This window comes from Contarinia nasturtii, unplaced genomic scaffold, assembly GCF_009176525.2.
Source record: "Contarinia nasturtii isolate CC-2019 unplaced genomic scaffold, AAFC_CNas_1.1 Cnas_scaffold_2678, whole genome shotgun sequence".
In the NCBI taxonomy this organism is placed as follows: Eukaryota; Metazoa; Arthropoda; class Insecta; order Diptera; family Cecidomyiidae; genus Contarinia; species Contarinia nasturtii.
Genome location: NW_022199997.1, coordinates 1,591,955 through 1,611,912, shown reverse-complemented (window position 1 = coordinate 1,611,912; position 19,958 = coordinate 1,591,955). Strand labels below are relative to the sequence as shown.

Sequence of the window (19,958 nt, the reverse complement as noted above, 5' to 3'; positions counted from 1 at the left end):
CCAATACAAGTGCATACATTTCGATGAATAGCAATAATTAGGATGACACACACATATGTCAAAAATCAATTGTCAAAATGAAACAAAAAAAAACATCAATTAAATATGCTTTAAACCATCTATAGGTATGACCCGGACCAAAATGATGATGAAGAAAATGAAGAATATATATTTCGTGGTCATTCATATGTGCCAAATTAAAGCATTGTTAAGTTAACATTGTACCATTAGGAAAGTAGCATTTGTTTAATTTTGAAACGCGCAATAAATGATAATTTTATTGTGGATTTCCGTATAGTAACTTCTTTGTATCGTTGTGCATTGATAGCGAAAACTGGTCGGCATGAACTTTCTCGACAATTTGTTTCATGCGTAAAGTAAATTTTGGTTTCTTTTGAAATTTCCAAGATTTCAATATGATTTGTGTGTGTGTTTGTTTTTTTTTTGTCTTAGTTTAATAAAACGATTGTGTGTCCGATGGGCCAACCACCAATTTGACGCATGATAAATGAAAAGAAGATATAAATTATTATTAGAGAATATATGAGTTCATGACATAGCTCGACCAACAACCGTTCATGTCGAATGTTAAATCTTTTGGAAACATGATTTTTGTTGTTGCTGTTGTTGTTTTTGTTCGGTATTTCGAGACTGAACCGTAGTCGCAGTATTATCTCTCTATGAGGCAACAGCTGTATGTTACCTGTCTATCGTTTCAATGTGCAGTACATTTGCATAGTTTGTGCTGGTGCTGAAGAGTGTGGCTACTCGGTGTTTGTGTGTGTTGTTTTAACATGCTGCGCACACAAGCAATGTCTTGTTTCGACGAAAGTTAATCAGCGCGCACGTTTGTTTTATTTAGTTGAACGTGGAACGGCGAACCGTGCAGACATAATTCCATTGCGCACTAACGGTAACCTGCATTTTTCGGTTTACGCTCATTTTTGTTTTCATTTTTTTTTGTTATTCAATTAAACGAAAAATAAAATAAAATAAATCGAGAAAATTTTCTAAGTTATGTGCGATTACTTAAATATTGTGGTTAATTTACAGAAAAAAAATCATTGTGATGTTGAATATTATAATTAAAAAACTTTTTTTCAAAATATGATTTCGAGCCAAGCAGATTTTTTTTGATTTTTATTTGAATCATTTGCTGCCGCCACTTTGAACGAGTGTCAAAAAAAGCAGACCATAATTTTTTTTAACTACTCTCGTCATATCTTGCAGTTTAATTTCACAACAACCCGTCGCAAACAAACAAACTCTTGTTATACATGGGCAGAGAAAGATATAATTTTTCGACCAGAAAGAAAAAGTGAAAGAGCAAATAACTGGTTTTATTTTTCTCAATCGACACAGCAACCTTAAGCAATAACGAAAAAAAAAACAAAGAAGTCCATCGTTCATATACTAAATAATTGATATTAAAATAAGAAACGCACACAACCACCATAGCATCGTCGTCTAAAACGATATCTTTTTGTATGTGAAGAAATGTTATGTAAAATGTTGTAATACAAAAAATAAATAACGTGACTAAAAAATGAGACTATGACAAAGAGAATAATATAATAACGAGAATAATCAACATAGCAAGTGATCGGAGGTATTCAAATCACCCAAAAAAAAAACACAAAGTGCACAATCCAGAAACGAAAAATCGTTTAACAAATAACAATAAAATGACATCTCATATGAGTCATATGAAAATCGTATAAAGTGCAATCAATCAACAGCTCCATAGAAACATACTCAACATTCCCAAAGGGAGATTCTTTTATTTTTTAAACCAAAGATATTTATTTATTTTTTTACATAATAACAATTTGAATATTTTTCAACGTCATTGTGCGCGTTTTGTAGTGATACATTTAAAATAATTTATTCAATTTTATTTTGGAAGAAAGTTGTTGTTTTTTTTTCACTTCGCCTAATTTGTATAGCAAATATGAAAAATTGTTTCAAAATGTTTGAATTCAAAACACGGACTGCATTTATGGTGCTGCTATTAGCTGTTAGTATTTTTGGTGACAGTTTACCGAATATTTCAAAACAAAATAATTCAACGAAAACCAGCTCATCAATTGTTAGTGATCATGGATCAAAACTTATTCAACCTGTGCCATTAGTAGCTGAACATCCACATCATATCAATGTGCAATCGGAGAATTTCACAAATTTAATGCGATTGGAAGATGTGTTGATGGTGTTCGATTTGAAAGAATTGGCAGCCAAATGGTCGAAAATTCAACCTGAATTCAAATCGGATTGCGCACAAAACATGATCGAATACTTCCGCGGACTACAACAACACAAATTATGGGCAATAAAAAGTAAGTTTACAAGCAATCAATTGTATTGGAAGCATCTTGTTTTGTTTTTTTATTGATAATATCATGTCAAAAAAAAGAGTAATGATGAAAATGTACGACAAAAAACTCGTACTTTCTTTTCATTTTTTTTTTCAATCTCAATATGTGACTAGTGGTTTCCTTAAAAACAGAGCCACTGGTAAACGGTGTTTTTTAGCGAGTAAAACAATCGAAAATAAATGCGAACATTTTCTTTTGAAATACGTCTCATTATCTGGTTTTTTTCTTTGAGTTATTTAACGTATCTCATTTTTTGAATTCAATCGAATGAAATGAACTTGATATTTAAGTCACCACAACCACTCCTTTCTTCGATATGGTGTAATTACTTACATTTTTTTTTGCTATATATGTTGTAAACATATCGTGTGTTGCACATGCACTAGGTGAACCGTTTCGGATCTTGAACAGTTCTTCATGCACAACGAGGAACCAAATTGAAAGTGAAGAAATTGAAAGAAAAAAAACACACACATCAAAATCGAGCTTATAGTTTATGTAAAGTTCAAATGAACACCTTTCAAGTTTTTATTACTTCATCGATTAATATAAGAATGCATACAGGCCAGATTGGGATTGAAAACATTGTTTTTTCTTCTTCTTCTTCTTCTTCTTCTTCTTCTTCTTCTTTTGCTTGTCATGATTTTTCATTTATTACAACAGTATCGATTTCAGTGAATTTCAAAATAAAGTGCAATCGTTTCGTTTCTCATTTTTCTTCGGCCATATAATAAACAATATCAGCACTTCCACCGTACATCATGTATTGAGATTCTTCTATGGAGGTTTCTCTTTTTTGGGCTCTAGGTTGCATGATAATGTGCAAAAAATTTATACACCTCGCAATCAATCTCTCTTTCATCGCTATCTATTAACGAAATGTCCATTGTTGACTGTTTTCTTTAGTAACATTGCATGCATGTGATTTCTTCTTCTTCTTATTCATCGTTTTTATTTTGTCGACTTTTGTTTCGCCATCATTTTTATGCTGATTCATGCAATGTTGTTGTTTTCATTTTGCGATAGTTAATTATCGTTCAAATACTTGATGTTTCGATTTGCCTGCCAGACAAGCTTGTACGATACGTCGAAATGTTTATCTTCAACAATCGCATTGTTATTGGTTTGGTTTGCATTGAATTTGTCCTACATTTGTGTACGATATTTACGAAGCATTGAATCGTAAACTTCCTATTTCTTTGGGCAAACCAAAAAAAATGTTAGTGATGATGACCCATGTAATTTGGTACACACGAGGGAATTCCCGCCGATGCTTGTGATTTAAATTAATCAATGGAAATTCTTCAGTATTTACTGCTACAAAGTATGTGTGCTCTGCGAGACAAGGTGCGAGATGAAACCGAAATTCACGTTTGTATTTCGTTTAGTTTCACGCACATTGCAACGATAAAAAGTCATTCGTACATACATCAACACTGTATGATCGCAAATATTGAACAAAAAAGAGTTGTTGATACTGTGCCGATGTCAAAAATGTCGATCGTATACATGGAAAAGAAAACAAGTGAAAGTGTCCAAATATTTGAATACGGAATGAAAGTTGGACGAAAAATTAAAACTTTTATTTTTTTTTTCGTCAAATCGTCTTTATTTCACTTACCTTCATTGCTTCGGAAAGCTGAATATTTCAAGAAAAGTTTTCGTCTCTCTTCATTTATTCGTATGTGCGTATGTGCACATGTATGTGATCGTTAGTGTTTATCAAGCGAACGAGATGGAGATAGAGAAAGAGATTTCGGCCCGGTCATTATTTGACTAGTTTTGAATATTCCAAAAGCACCCAAAAAATACAATGCGACAAAAATTGGTTTCGATTGATTACATAAGTTGAATATTCTATTAATGAGCGTTGAATATTTTGTGACAGCATCTACATATGATAACTGCAAGTCACTACTTGGCCAACACACAAATTTATTCAAATTATCCAACATCCGAAATCCGAACATTTAAATATTTTGCGTTCGAAAACACGGAAGAATTGATTAAGAAATGGTCTGCATCATTAATTTTATTTTATTCACCAGATTGATGTTATGCATCATTTGAAATGTTATTGATAGTTCTTTAACGAAAGTCAAAGTTGTTTAATCTCATTTGTTATCACATATATTTCCAGTTCTTCTGCCGGCTGTGAGTCAAGTTTAAGCCAATTCATCGTGCACGAAACGCGTTTATTTTTGTTGAATAATTTTTTTTCTTTGATTTCTTTCTTTTACGCGCAACCCAAGACTCAGACAATGAACTTGTATTTCGATACATAACAACTGTTTGGTTTTCTGCAAATGAGATGCAAAGCGCTAATCGCATGTGTGTCTGTTAAATATGGATGTAGCTCTGAATTTCCATTTTGTAATTGTGCCCAACGGTGACATAAGAAATTGAGAGAATGAAAGAGGTAATCGTGTATGAGAGAGAGAGAGCATTATGATATGAGGATGCGAATGATTTAGCCGTTGAAATTTTATTGTTACATCATGCCATTTCGAATATGAAATTGTTTGAAATATTTCAATCCGCCCACTTCGAATCAATATCAGTATTAAACTTTGCACTCCCCGCAATCGAGGTTGGAATATGAAACTCATCTTTCATTTCTCCTAGGGGGGAGACACAAACGATTAAACCATGATTCCAATATAAAAACACTAATCCTACTATTCCACCAATCCGTCATTTCATTGTCAAATGTGATGTCACATTTCGCCGCTATTCACTTTGTTGAAAACTTATTTATCGATACTGGAGTATGACATTTTGTTATTGATAATTAAAATTATTTTTTTCATCAATAAAATTTTGAGAAAGAGTATCTATTGTTTTTTTAAATTTGTAATCGACTTTTGAACTAAAAAATATTTCAAAAAAGAACAAATTACTATCTCAAAACAAGTTCAATGCTTTTATCAAATTCTGTACTATCGATTACAAAAACTTTGAATTAACCCATTTTCGCTATTCCATACACGGGATTAGTGAATCCATGTGAATCCAGCTACTGAATTCTCTATTCCACTTTAATTTCTCGAATTTTTACACTAAAAAGTCTAATCCTATTCCACGTGTCTACCCCCTAGCATTTCTCGTATTGTTGCAAAGTGTGTACCCGCACTTTTCAACCGCTTTTTTTTTCTTTAAATTTCGAATAATTTATGGCACAACGTTAATATTATGCATGACTCTGTTTGCTTCGTATACAATTGTTTATACTATGTAGTACATCGCACAGTAGTATTCATGTTTATTTTTTCCAATTAATATTTATTCATAATTTTGCTATGAAAACAATTATCGGCGGAAAAAATAGTTAAGTATGTGGTATGTATACACATAAAGCAACATTCTACTCTTATGTATATTTTCTATGAAGACAGAGAAGATAAAAACGAAGCAAAAAAAAAGTATGTATAATAATGCTAATTTAAAGGCGAAATCACAAGTGAATAAACCGCACACGGGAAATAGCATGATGTATACTTTTATGATGACCCCCTTATGCGCGTGTTTATGTCACTGTTAACATTTGCAGCCGCTTATAGTTCAACAAAATGACGAAAAGTCAATCAAAATTAAAAACTGCATATTCGATTTGAATGTCATTTCAACAGAGTTAATTTTATTGACTGGTTTTCGGAGAATGCAACTGACTCTTGCAATATTTCAAACATTTTTTTTTTTTAAGAAAAACGAAACATTCAATTGAAATATTTTGCATTTCGCATCTATAGAGGGAGTAGGTTGAAGAGGTCACAAATTGCCAGACATAAATTATTTTGTTAACGAATGAAATGCATTTCCACTCTGTTCAGTGTGTAAACAGTTAAAATAAATTTGGTGTTTGGCATATCAAAAACCATCGACGAATAAGCAGGCGTCATCAGCGTTCCATTTGCCACAAGTCGATATAATATGAATATTTAATGTAGCACAAGGTCAGTCAAACGTATGCATGAAGATTGTTGTTGAATTTGTGACCGCTTTAAAACTCAAAATGCCGTTGCGTCCAAGCACACGCACTTCAATTTACCCATGTTATTTGGTGATATTTTTTTTTGGTTCCTCTACAGTCACTGTGTGTTTAAAGTGTTTTTTTTTTCTTGAAGTGACACGTCGTTCCTTTTCGCAAGAATGAGTTTTTTGCGTTTTGGAGTTTTTTCTCGTTTTTTTTCAACAACATAAAAATTAATTATGTTGTTGTTGTTGCACATTTCTCGACATTTTGATCGCAACACCATTTGAATGATTCACTTTTCCTTCAAACAAAATTTACGTGATGACCACTGTGTGTATGCAATGATGTCCGTCACTTTCTGCACACTCCATTCTGATTTTACACACATAAATTCATCGAACCCTTTCACAATACCACATACGGATAAGGTCATCAAAATTATATATTTTTCCATGTAATCACTTGATATTTGCGGTATAATTAAACAGTTTATTTCCTTACCTATGAATTTCAACATGGAAAAATCGTTTCCGAACTTTTCTGATTTTTCTGTATCCCATTCTTGAATCAATATCAATTAATTAAAAAAACAAAGCTAAAATTAACTCAATGGAATTGTTGAAAGAATATTCTCATAACAGTATAGGTTCTTTAACTTCTTTCAGCTGTCGGAAATAAACCAAACTACAATCGCTCCTACGATTCCATTCGGATTGTTATATTGTGAAAACCAGTGAAAAAAAGGCGATACTAAGATTCTAAAATAAGAATCGGTATCCTCGAAATATATACTCTCGCGACCATCGCCAATCGATCGAATTGCGTACACAGTCGTGCTCATGAAGTTTATTAATGGAATTATCCAGTCGGAATCGCATCGATTTTGCTCAAATAAGTGTATTACACAATTGGATCAGTTTATTTTCCACAATCGAAAACTTGTCCGATTGCAATGTCAACCACTTAAAGGTGCTAAAAAGCAAAAGTCTAACCAAAACAATCGTACTATTTTAATAAATACAGCATGATTCAATATTGCATGGAATGCCGTAAAACGCGATGTGTTATGTTATGCATAATCCTATCAGTTGGAGAATAAAAAAAGCAATAAATGTTAAATGACACCGTTTATTTCCATTGATGAGACTTTTTTTTTTTTAATCGCCAAAATAACTTATCACGCACACAATCTGATTGCCTCTAGAAGCATCGTTAACAATGAAACAAATTTTCGTGTGTTAAATGAAGAAATAAATACTGAGGTAAACATGTCTAAATATATACAGTAGAATTACTTTGCCGCAGAATCAGAGCACACATTTTTAGTAACAATGATAATCAGTGGGGTGTTAATGAATTTACTGAGATTTCCAAACGGCTCATTTGCTAATGGGAACTTGCGTCGTGGTTTTTTTTTCCTTCAACTAACCTCGCTAAGTTCAAGGATCGATAAAATGACATTTTTCGTCAAGAGCATTTTGCAAAAGTCACACACACACACATTCTTCATTCAAATTTATTTTGAAACTCACATTTCTTTAGATGATTGCGTATTTTCTGTCTCTAAACCACATAATGCTTAATTTTTAAATTGAGAAAATATAATGTGTGAAATTCGAATGGATACGATTTTTGCAATCAATACGGTATTAACGTCTGACTAATTAAATTTCCTACAATGTCATTTAAAGTCGATATCGGTGCATGAGAGGAATGAAATGACGGAAAATGAAACTTTCACTTCAGGAAGAAAATGACGATTAACATCACAAAATCATCAATTCAATTTACAATGAGCGCAGATTTTGGGTTTTTACCCCTCAATTGGTATATTTGAGCTATTGATCAAAATAGGCAATGAAAAAGTACTTCCAACTGCATGTCATTTCAAAAACCAGGATGCATAAATTCGTTCTCATTGAGACCCTAGGGGGTAGACATGATTCATTTGATTCACTGTGATTCAAAAGATTCACATTGTTTAGATGACATTTGAAATGTCATTTATGTGTCATACAAGAAATATTTATTGAACAATTAAAATTATTTGTCTTCGAAAAAATGATTTCTTGACGTTTTTTTTTAAATGTATTAACTCATTATTTTTTTGAACGATCATGTTAGTAAAACCAAAAGTGATGCTTATTTGACATTTGAATGATTCATTTGATTCACTGTGATTCACATGACTCAAAGTTTTATAATTCGTGTCTACCCCCTAGTTGAGACCATTTTGTAAACAAATAACTGTTGTGTTCAAGATTCGCCGCATGTTTTATAGAATGCACGAAAATTGTGGGGTACGGGTCAGTGTGCGGTCAGCATTGAATTTTTATTTTTATACCTACTTATGTACAATCAATTTTAATTCAAATCATCTGAAGTGGAACTTCTAGAATCAATAATAAAATTGTTAAATGCAATAGTTAACGTTTCTAACAACATTCCCAGCAAATTGGAATTAAGACAACGGAACATGCGTTCAAATATTTGAAAAAATTAAAAAAATGTGTTCAAAATCCGTATACAGTTCTTTTTTTCGAGTCAGAGCGATATCTATGTTACTCCAACTACAAATTGAAATTATAATCGCTCCAAAACTGCAAACAACAACTCATAAAAAACTCAAACAAATGTAGGAAATGTATGGCGTTTAACCATGTTTTTTTTTTCGTGCTAATTACAACGAAAATAAAACACAATGCGATAGTCGCATTTTTTTTAAGAAGTTCAGTTGCATTAGAATTACGATTTTAGCGATTTTTAAATGCCTAAAAATGGATTGCAAAATTCAAAAAACTTCCTCGCATTTATGCTCACGTTCGTAATTAACATGTGCACCGGTTCAAATACAATGAAACAGGTAAATCAAAAATTCGCTCGATGCCACACACCGTAACCGATATGTTTACTCGATTTTATTCAGCTTATGTTTTTCCTCTGTTCATGCATTCCTACCCATCTATTCAGTGTTCACTGTAAATGCTTTGTTATTGCCTTTGAATAGCCACTTTTTCTCTCTCTAATAGTTAATACCGATATTACTCACATATAAATGTCGAGTAATTATTGAATTATCGATGAACCAGCATGGTGTTTTCGTGCACATGACGAATCGTTTTAATATGAAGTGAATATTAATGCCAATGCTATTTTCTTTCCGTTTTGTTTTGAATGTTTCATTTAAATCGCAAGTATTTATAATAGCCACTATAATATTGAACACATTGATCGTTTTCAAGTTCGAGCGAATAGAGCTTCGTTTGCTCGGTGAACAAATGTTTTGATTTTGTTTGTTGTTGCAAATCAACAAGCCAAAGAGAGATCGTTTAACATTTAAGAAGGCCATTCCGTGCTTTGAACGATAACACACACACCCGGTTTGACGCAAATATTAGCATGGAATAAAAGTGAAAGTGGTTTATTCTTATCGATATAATGCGCAATTTGTCATTACACACTGTTCGATGCTATTGAACTGTGTGCATCCGTTCCGTCAAATATAATGAGAATTTTATTGCTGACGGCAATTTCAAATATCTCAATTGAACATAAAGGTGACAAAGAATAAAGAAACATTTTTTTGATGTTGTCTATGGTCGAATTTAAGTAGCTGCTAAAGTGTTTACACATTGACTGAACTTTGAATCACTTAAAAGAAAGACCACACCATTATGTGGTACTCATAAATGATGACTCAACAATATTTCAAGCATTTTAATGATACTAATCATTTCGATGAAGAGAGCAAGTGGAAAAAAAAACACAACGTGCGCGAGCACACACATGTATTACTTCAGTTGACGCTATTGATGCAAAATTGCTCAATTCAGTTACACATGAGCTATACCAATCTGCATGACACACTAACGATATATTTCACCATGTGCACGTAATCGAAAAACGATCAGCGCAAAAATGAAAAAGAAGTGAATGTGCGGTTACAGCTTTAGCACTTTTGCATCAATACATTGAAATAAAATGCTCAAGTGTCGCGCACAAGACAAGAACGACAACGATGGCGACGACGACAAAACATACTGGTGTGATCGGTTGCAACATAAAATCATAAACAATTTCTATATACCAAATACAAGCAGCACCACCGCTGCCGATATTGTGAGTGAAAAGGTGATTTCTTCTGCTCTCGCCTTTGCCGCAGACAAGAGTGAGTTATGGAATGGATATGGCAGAGTTTTCTTGCCTTTCATTGATCACATAATACATTAGTATTTATTTAATTTTATTTTTTCTTTCTTAATGAAAGAGAATTTTGAACGCTGTGTGTGCCGTATGGCCCCGTACAGGGAAATAGCTCGTTAACGGTTTGAATGTAATGAAATCGATTATCTTTTGAATAACTTTGATGCAAATACCATTCAATTTTCATCCAGAAATAATCGTACAAAGTTTATTGCAAAGAAATGGCGCCAATTGCAAAATACTTTCAACCAGAATGCCGGATTGGTTTGATCTTTGGATTAATCACTTGTCGACTGACACAAATTCATGCGAGACGAGAATTGCAAATTCTTCAAATGACTAGTCGTCACACATTCATCAACAAAGTGAATGCCGTAAATTGAATACGTTTGTTGAGAAAGAAATCCGAAAAAAAGAGATAGAGAAAGAAAGCATTTCAAACAAAAGCGAAATGGGTTTTTTTTCGGGTTCGATTACACAACACTTTCTCCACGTAATATAATAAAGCCGCCGCATCAACAACGAAAAATCATTTAATATTCGGTATCGGTATATGAATAAAAGCGAACCGAATAATGGCGTCTCGTTCGAATAAATTTAAAATGTACGCAATTTCATTTTGCCATCTTTTGATTCGTTTCGGTTTCAATGTTCATTACCATTCGCAATCAAAGCCGTTTGAAACTTTAAGTCGTTTAACAATTGATTTCTCCCATTTGTTTCCCATTATATATTCTTCTTTTGTGCATTTGCTTTGATTGTGGTAAACGAAGAGCAATAAAACTTTTGTTTACCAATTTGCTCAAGAAGAAATTATCTCTCATTTGTTAAATTGAATAACTTTTATTTCGAGTTTTATATAAAAAAATAACAAACGTGGTGCAAAACAGTTCCGAATTATTTAACTGGAATTATCTTGGTTTGTGATGTATTTCCATCTTTTCTTGACGCCGCCAAGTTGACGGAAATGAAAGGAAATAATTCCAATTTTTTTTTTATCATTTTGATTTTTCCCGGAAAGATTTTTTTTTCTGTGGATGTTGTCCTTCGCGTGAAAAGAACATATAGAACTAAAAGACACGCGACTATCTTTGACATTCACATCGAAGTCAGAGCCTTGTACGGTTTGTACCAGTGCACTATGTCTGGTGTGCAAAAAAACCCAGTGCAAATATGATGTGTTGCAGTAAAAACTCAACCAACGCTGTCTATGACAAATTAATGGATTCTATCTGGGCCAAATCGTTTGAAGTCTGTACAAACGTATAAAGCAGAATTCAATATTGCAAAACACACGACTTGAAATTGTGTTTGGAAATCAGCTGTTATAACATACGAGCTAAAACCAGTCTCGTGGTTTAAGTCTATTCAATCAAAATATGATTTTATTATGAAGAAAGCTTTTCCGTTGTTGGTTAATACCATATACAAGCGATTTTTTTTTTATTGCCATGGATCATCGAATTTAGTCCAAAGCTGTCTGAATACGATTTGGTTGAATTGAAATGCAAAGATCAAATATAATCAACAAACTTCATTATAATGAATGTCTAAACAAAGCCACGCATATCAAACTATGAATCTTCAATGTCGACGAAGGCACATACGCGGACACACAAATGCGTAATTCATATTTCACCTCCTTAATAACGATTAAAATATGTCAATAATAGTGTAACAAAAACACCTACAAATCCAGTGTTTCAATGAATCGCTAATCTGCGATGGTTGTCATTTTGTAATCGAAAAATAATTCATGTGTTTAGAGGCTGTCTGATTTGTGTGCGCATGACTATAATTTTGTGCCAACAATTTGAATGAATTGAAATGTTAAAAATGCAAATTATAACCTCTTATTGCTTTTGTTGATTGTCTACGTCTTCCATATCTATGTTTCACTCATCGCAAATGCGCTTTAATAATATTTGAGCATTTAAGACAGACACGACGTCAACGTTGTAAGTGTTTGTACTGAATCCAAGGTGTTGAAGAGAGAAAAAAACGCACCGATTGCAGACAGCAATCAGAATGCTATTTGTAATTATATAATTTGGATTTGATTCAATCTCTTTTTATGAACGCCAAACTAAAGGAATTATACAATATGCATTTGTTAGTTTTTTTTTATTCATTCAATATTTGCGAATATGCTCGCGTTGGGTGAACGTTTGCTGATTTTCTATTTCATGCGATGCATAATGTGACAGCGAAGAATGAATAAATATAAATCAGGTGTTTTTGGGCGCGATTGCTATGTGGTATCATTTGAATGATGCCAATTTAGCCAGTATACAATTTAAAACAAATGCAAGCCATTTTGGCATGTCCACAGTTGACTTAAGTAGCCTTCGTTGTATATAATTTTCTTTAAAATAATCGTTTATTATACTCTTTTATTTTAAATCAATTTAAACATTGTAGACATTCATTGTCTTTGTTTCAGAACTGCATGTTTTCACTCTCGATATATTTTCGTAAAATGCAGAGCTATTTTTAAGACATCGCTTATTGTTGATGAAATAGAATCCATTGCGCACATGCGAATTTACTTCGAAACCAAAGTGTAAGCTGACATGCTTACTGAAATTGATTACTTTTGATATTGCATAAATATTGTACGGTATTATTAAAGTAGGTTCGAATGTCGAGCATTGAAATACACACACACCGTATATGCATAAACTGACCAATGTATAATGGGCTAACTCGATTTGTAGATACACAGAATTTTATGCAATTTCCTATAAATGGTATTACCATAATTTGTCGCAAAAATGTTTACACTATTTATACTGTAATCGAATCGATTATTATACATTTGAAATCGTATGATCCGCTTGGCAATTATTAATGTTTTTTTTTCATTTTTTTTTTTATTATTTCAGTGGATGACGCTACTGGACATTATACCACCGGTTTGTTCTATGGCAACAACTATTGGATTGGATCATTGTCATCATGTAAATCTATCTACAAAGAAAATATCGTATCAAATTCGCCAAGCATAGGTAACTTTTCATTTTATTCAAATGGCTTCAACATTTTCTCAAAAAAAAAAAATATATCTTATTAATTTTAGCTCGAACTCGTCAAGCAAAAGATGAGATTTCGTTCAACGATGCATACAATCCAGCGGCGGCTTCATTGCCCCATGAAAATCCCCCATTTATTCCAGGTTTCTTTGTTCTCAAAGCAAAAATCAATGAAACCGAAATTGTAAAATACGTAAGAAATATCAATCTTTATAAAATTTAACATTAAAATCACCGAATAAAAAACTGTATTTTATCTCTAGCCGCGAACAATTCGACTTGGAGTGTGTTTACCATCAACGTGTTCACTGGACGACATTGCACACATGGCACTTCTATCACAAAAATCGATGGCTCATCGTAGCATGGAAATCGCATCGGTTCGATCACCAACCCAAAATCCATATGAATATTGGAATGATACAACTTTCATCATTCTAGTGTAAGTTTAAATAATTCAGTTCGATCGTCAATTGAAATGAATTAACATTTAAACGATTACATTTTACCATTACAGTACGGTGTCATCGATTGTCTTCATCCTTATGGTGGTTGCCACATTATATGAGATACATCTTACTGCCCGTTCAAAACGAGCATTGAAAAATAAAAATCTAAATAAAGACGAAATGGCGTCAGATTCATCATCTGGAATTGGTTGTACAACATATGATTTGTCGAATGCCGTTCCAAATAAAAACGATTTACCTATTGGTATTGTAATTCCACGTGGAATGAATAATAATAATTCGGATGAAAATTTGGCCGGAGGTTCAATCAATATTGAAGAAAAAGAGTTGGGCGTTTGGTCCGAGTTGTTGTTGTCTTTCTCGATTATCACCAATTTTAATGCGATCTGCGATCGAAGTGTAGGCAGTGATACGATACCATCAATTCATGGACTGCGTGCTATCTCAATGGCTTGGGTCATTTTGGGTAAATTTTATTGCCAGTCTCATTAATCACAATGTTTCGTTTTGACTATTTAACATATTCCATATTTGTTTGAATTTTATGGTCAATTTCAAGGTCACACGTGTATCATTGTATTCAAATATGCGGATAACATGGAATTGCGTAAAGTGGTGGAGAAAGAATTCTGGTTTCAAACCATTTCAAATGCAACATTTAGCGTTGACACATTCTTCTTCATAAGGTAAATTGGCTACTTCCTCTCATGGTAAATGTATTCATTTCCGCAAACATTTTCATTAACTCGCATACGCATTTTCAGTGGTTTTCTCGTTTCGTACATATATTTCCGAACCAATGCCAAGGGAAAATTGGAGAAACTTTCAAAAGGTGTCAATGAATTTACAGCAGGCACATTCCATTTCTTCGGTTTGATTGGATATCGATTTGTTCGGTTAACTGCACCATATATGTTCGTTTTGGGTCTCGTTGAAGTTGTTATGAAATATTTCTATCATCATTCCGTTTTTGAAACACCAACACCAGATCATGAAAATTGCCCAAATTACTGGTGGCGTAACATTCTCTACATAAACACATTATTCCCTGTCGAACAAATGGTAAGTTTTATTCAACGTCACATTTATTTCTATTTTGCGTAAAAAAAGAAACAATATCTAAAATAGGCACTTGATTACATATATTGCCAAAAAAGATGGAATTTATTTAAAAAAAACAGCACCTTATTTGAACTAGCATCATATTTGACGGACCGTGCGTATGTAAAATATCGACTTGACACTAACCACCTTTTGATTTTGGTATCATTTACCATCTTCAGATGACGCACCAAAAAACTACCAAATCGGTATTATTTTAATTAATAAATTAACATATTTTATTTCCTTAGTGTATGCTTTGGAGTTGGTACTTAGCCGATGATACGCAATTCTTTATTGTTGGAGCATTTATTCTCATCATTGCCGTGAGGTAAATTAGAAAAATCTTTTAATGAAAATAAACATTTTTAATCGATTTACGATTTCATTTGCAGACACTTTAAAGTGGCATCGACGATGCTCATCGTGTTCATGGTGTCATCATGGATAACGACCGGCTTCATTGCATTCCAAAATAATCACATACCGAATACTGATGATCCACTTGCATTGTTTGATAAGATTTACGACAAACCATGGGTAAAGTTTATTTCACACTTTAACTGTTATTCTTATGTGTGGTGATAGTGTCAAATGTACTTGAAAATACTAGAAAAAAATTTATGAATTCTATAATTGTTGAATTCTTTTGGAAATATATAGTTTATATAATGAGTAAATAACTTTGAGCCAACTAATAAGTATCGTCACTTTCTTCTAATGTCTTTTAATAAGCTGTAGCATTCTCTATTTTTGTTAATTTCTAGTTGGTGTCCTAAGCCTTATACAAACAATTTATTTTTATTATTTTTTTGTTTTATTTATCCCATTGGTAGACACGTTTGGGTCCGTATATGGTTGGCATGTGCGTCGGATGGTTCTTATTCGAAAATGATGGCAAAATCCGTATGAGTCGCGTACGTATAATTTTTTATCTACTTCAATGCATTGTGATCGAAAATTAGCTAAAAGATAATTATCTTTTATCCATTTAGACCACGCTGGTTATTGGTTGGTTTTCGTCTAGTTTCTGTTTGCTTTGGCTCATCTATGGACTATACAATGTCAAATTAGACCCATTCACCGCAGCCGCTTACAGTTCATTGAGTCATTCAGCATGGGCCATGAGCTTGGCTTGGATCGTTGTCGCTTGTTCATCAGGTTATGGAGGTTATGTTAATAAAATTCTCTCAGCACCTGTAATTTATCCATTTTCACGTGTCACGTACTGCGCCTACTTAGTGCATCCAATTGCAATTCGTTTTGTTTCTCTCAATTCGGATGCCACACTACATTTGGGCAGTGATTCAATGGTATGTACAATATTTATATTCATTGCAAATGCATGTTGCGTTTAGAAATAAATTCATTGACTCATCATGATTTTTTGTTTGTACATTTTCAGATTGTATTGTTCTTTGGACACATGATACTCTCGTTTTTGTTGGCATTCATAATTTCATTATCATTTGAGGCACCTGTTGTAACGATGCTGAAAATCCTCACACCAAATCGAAAGAAAATTTTAGTTGAGAGTCGGGAATGATGAGATCAATTTTAATCATTTTTCGTTAACAGGTTCATATGTAACATTTTATTGAGGCCAATGTATAGCATCATAAATTCATTTTTGAACAACATTGCACACCAATACTTACCACGTACTTGCCCTATGAACAATTGTAATAAGTTACAATCATAAGTGGTGTGCCCATAAAAAAGCTACTAAGATATGTTTGGTATTTAATACGCCGTCGCAAACTGTTCTCTTTTGTATTTAATTAAATAGGAATTCATTTTAAATTAATTTAAAAACCCAATTTACTGTAGCAATCATTAATCATAAATAATATAGGTACGTTTGTAAGCTATTCTTTTAAAATAAAACCATACGAAACTACATTGAACTGTTGCAATTTATTTTAATAAAGTAAAACACATTTTTAAATGAATTCCATATGTTTAAAATTTCCGTAAAATTAAAATGTAAAAAATTTCCACCAAAGAGAGAAAAAAACAAAGTCGAGGCCCGAAAATAAAACCTTACGAGTAATTTGCTGGGTGGATTTTTGAACTTGAACGGATATTGTTATATTTCCATCTATTGCGTCGCTATCATCCACGGGGATATAAAGGTTGTATACAGTTCTTTTCTTCATATAGCGCCTATTTATGCAAAAGGAAAAAACAACAATTTTCAACTTATTCAAATAGAAAATTACCAACGAAACAAATTCATTTCAGTCATATATTACCCGACTTAACTGATCTGCGATTCACTACAAGAAGTGGGACATAGTTTGTTTTTTCTGTGGTAGGCTAATGCGGAATGATGCGGAGGCCGGGTTTTAATGCATTTCATTTGATCGTAGGTACAGTATTGACTTTCATCTGTTGAAACAAACAATTAAAATCTCAATTGATAATCTTGATTTAAACATATGGCTTACATTCATCCGGCGCAGAGGTTAGCGTACAATTGCACTTCTTCAATTCAAATTGAACTCGAAGATAAATTAAGCACGAAGAAAAGCCATACGAAAGAGATGCATTGATGGGCCAACGTTCTTCTGGAAATCGACACTTTCGTTTCTTAATGGATACGTCCCGTACGTTTTCAAAGTTAACCATTTCTATAGTCTAAAAAAAGAAAAATATTATACCCTGGCTATTTACTAACCAGTAAACATCCCCAGTGGACAATTTCTTTTTCTTCAAATTCCCTATTGGATATGGTAGAGGGGTCAAAAAAACACTTTTTGCATCAAAAAAATTTCCCCAAATTCATATGGGGTCTGGGTACGCCCCCTTGAAGTGTCCAAAATCCCCTTTTGTGTTATATACGGTCATCTATATCTTTTAAACGACGCAAAATATTCGAATACTTTCTTCGGCAAAATTGAAGAAAAAAAATTGTCCACTGGGGATTTTTACTGGTAAGTTTATGTTTATTACTTTTACGGTAATTTCTTGATCGTGATTTTCATATAGTTTAAATGTTTTGCTTGTATAGTCATTTGGAAATTCATCTGGACTTTGTACATAAACCTTAAAGAGAGATCAATGTTGTTCAGGTAAAATATAATAACATGTCGGGTAAAATGTAAATAATAATTATTATATTATTTACACGTGAACCGTATCCTTTCGTAAATGTCCGCCTCTTTTCTCTCATAAGTCAGCGGCAATGCATTCCAATTTAAATCACTGCTAGAACAAAATGTCATTAGTTAAAAACTTTTATCCATAGTTCTTTAATGAAATGTTAATTTTTCTATTTACTAAAAATAAATTGAGTTTGCCATGAAGCACATGCCCTCTTTATAGATTATTATTCTCTTGAATATGTTGTTACAATCTTCAAAGTGTCTGCCATTGAATCGAATATTTTGAAATAATTCATTGCAATTCGGAAATAACTGCAAATAAATGAATCTTATGAATGCTTGTCATGCACAAAAACCTATTCGTGCACATAATTTATAATCAATTTCTTACCAGGTTTTTTATAGATTGAACATCAACGCCACATGTGCCGTTGATTGCATTAGTACACGAATCTAGTGGTATATGGACGTATTGAGAACTGGGATGTTCAAATACGTAACTTAAAACTTCATCGTAGAAATGTTTCCTGAAATAATCACAATAATCGCTGAATGTAAGTTTTTATTCTTAATTATTTTTTAGTTATGGACGAAATACCCTTTCGGTTCTTCCATGTTATGTTCTGCGTAATATTTTTGAATGAATTCACCCACTGTTTCGTTATTTGCTTCAAAGGTACCCAACTTTAAAATGCATATAGAAACACCTGGAAACTTATTATTTCCATTTAAATCAATTGAGTCAAAGTTGGTAACAATTTCACCATCAAAGTAATCATTTAATGTGTGCACAAATAGCATTGTCATGATTCCGACACATGCGATTATAGTGCAGATCCAATAGATGCTGAAATTGTGAGTTGGTTTTACATACTGCACTACAGTAAAAATACGAAATAAGGAAATTCCTTACCGAACCATTGTTCCATGTCCACCACCTAAGAATCGCATACCATGTAAATAACTTTTTTTGATAAAGTAATCAAATCTGATTGGAAATTGTGCCCAGTCTTTCAAATGTGAATACATTTTTCGAAAATGATTTGTTTCCTTTTTCTTGTCGCACTTTGGAGAACCAACTTCGTTTTCTATGATACTTGAACTCATTTTTTGAATTTGAAAAAACACAAATGGTTTTCTAGAAGTTTCAGTTGCCACTGATTCAAATTCAATTTAAAACGTTCACGTAACGGCGAAATTGAATTGTCCAGTTACTAATTTAAATCATGAAAGTATAAAAATTCGTGATTTGAAGCGAATCAAAAACAAATCTCTCAAAGAATATGCATATTTTATGCTGACTCCTACATTTTTCGCCATTATTGCTCGTTGGGTAGCAAATGTGAAACAATCGATTGTGGTTCGACAAGTTCTATAAAAAATGGTTCTATAAAAAATGTTGGGATTTCTCATCCCACGATCCCCATGATGACTAAGAGCAAAGTTTGGCTGTGTGTCAAACTGAAAGAATAATGTTTCGAAATTTATTTATTGCGAATTTGAAATGAAAATAATCGATTCCAAGTAAATCATCCAAAAATAATAAAGCGATGATCGCATATTAATCGAATAACCCATTGAACCGGCACGGAGATAAACGAAATGAATTTAAATGTAATGAAACCAGACATTATATTTAGATATTTTCAGCCAGATGAATCAGCTCAGCTTTATAGCCATAACAATCACTTCCATTG

General features: G+C 32.8%; 1 protein-coding gene and 1 long non-coding RNA gene across 2 annotated transcripts; one reads left to right on the top strand and one right to left on the bottom strand.

The window, feature by feature from the left end:
* The first annotated feature begins 1,887 nt into the window (after window positions 1-1,887).
* LOC116348841 (O-acyltransferase like protein) lies at window positions 1,888-17,055 on the top strand. Its single transcript, XM_031780000.1, has 12 exons — window positions 1,888-2,336; window positions 13,437-13,559; window positions 13,631-13,776; window positions 13,847-14,025; window positions 14,101-14,519; window positions 14,613-14,739; window positions 14,818-15,115; window positions 15,406-15,485; window positions 15,550-15,694; window positions 15,991-16,071; window positions 16,150-16,467; window positions 16,560-17,055. The coding sequence occupies exons 1-12, from the start codon at window positions 1,952-1,954 to the stop codon at window positions 16,698-16,700; spliced, it is 2,442 nt and encodes an 813-aa protein (XP_031635860.1). The 5' UTR covers window positions 1,888-1,951; the 3' UTR covers window positions 16,701-17,055.
* Window positions 17,056-17,189: 134 nt separating this feature from the next.
* Window positions 17,190-19,097, bottom strand: LOC116348892. The gene is made up of 7 exons (XR_004201863.1): window positions 18,653-19,097; window positions 18,437-18,573; window positions 18,285-18,361; window positions 18,110-18,202; window positions 17,605-17,794; window positions 17,410-17,545; window positions 17,190-17,320 (listed from the first exon to the last, which is right to left on the bottom strand). It is a non-coding gene; the product is annotated as an uncharacterized LOC116348892 (long non-coding RNA).
* Window positions 19,098-19,958: the final 861 nt, after the last annotated feature.

What these genes read in the sequence shown, in the direction of transcription:
- LOC116348841 (XM_031780000.1), top strand. Translation starts at nt 1,952, where the DNA reads ATGAAAAATTGTTTCAAAATGTTTGAATTCAAAACACGGACTGCATTT. An exon ending in GACACATTCTTCTTCATAAG is followed by an intron (nt 14,740 to 14,817) that starts GTAAATTGGCTA and finishes ACGCATTTTCAG; the next exon opens with TGGTTTTCTCGTTTCGTACA. An exon ending in AGATTTACGACAAACCATGG is followed by an intron (nt 15,695 to 15,990) that starts GTAAAGTTTATT and finishes TCCCATTGGTAG; the next exon opens with ACACGTTTGGGTCCGTATAT.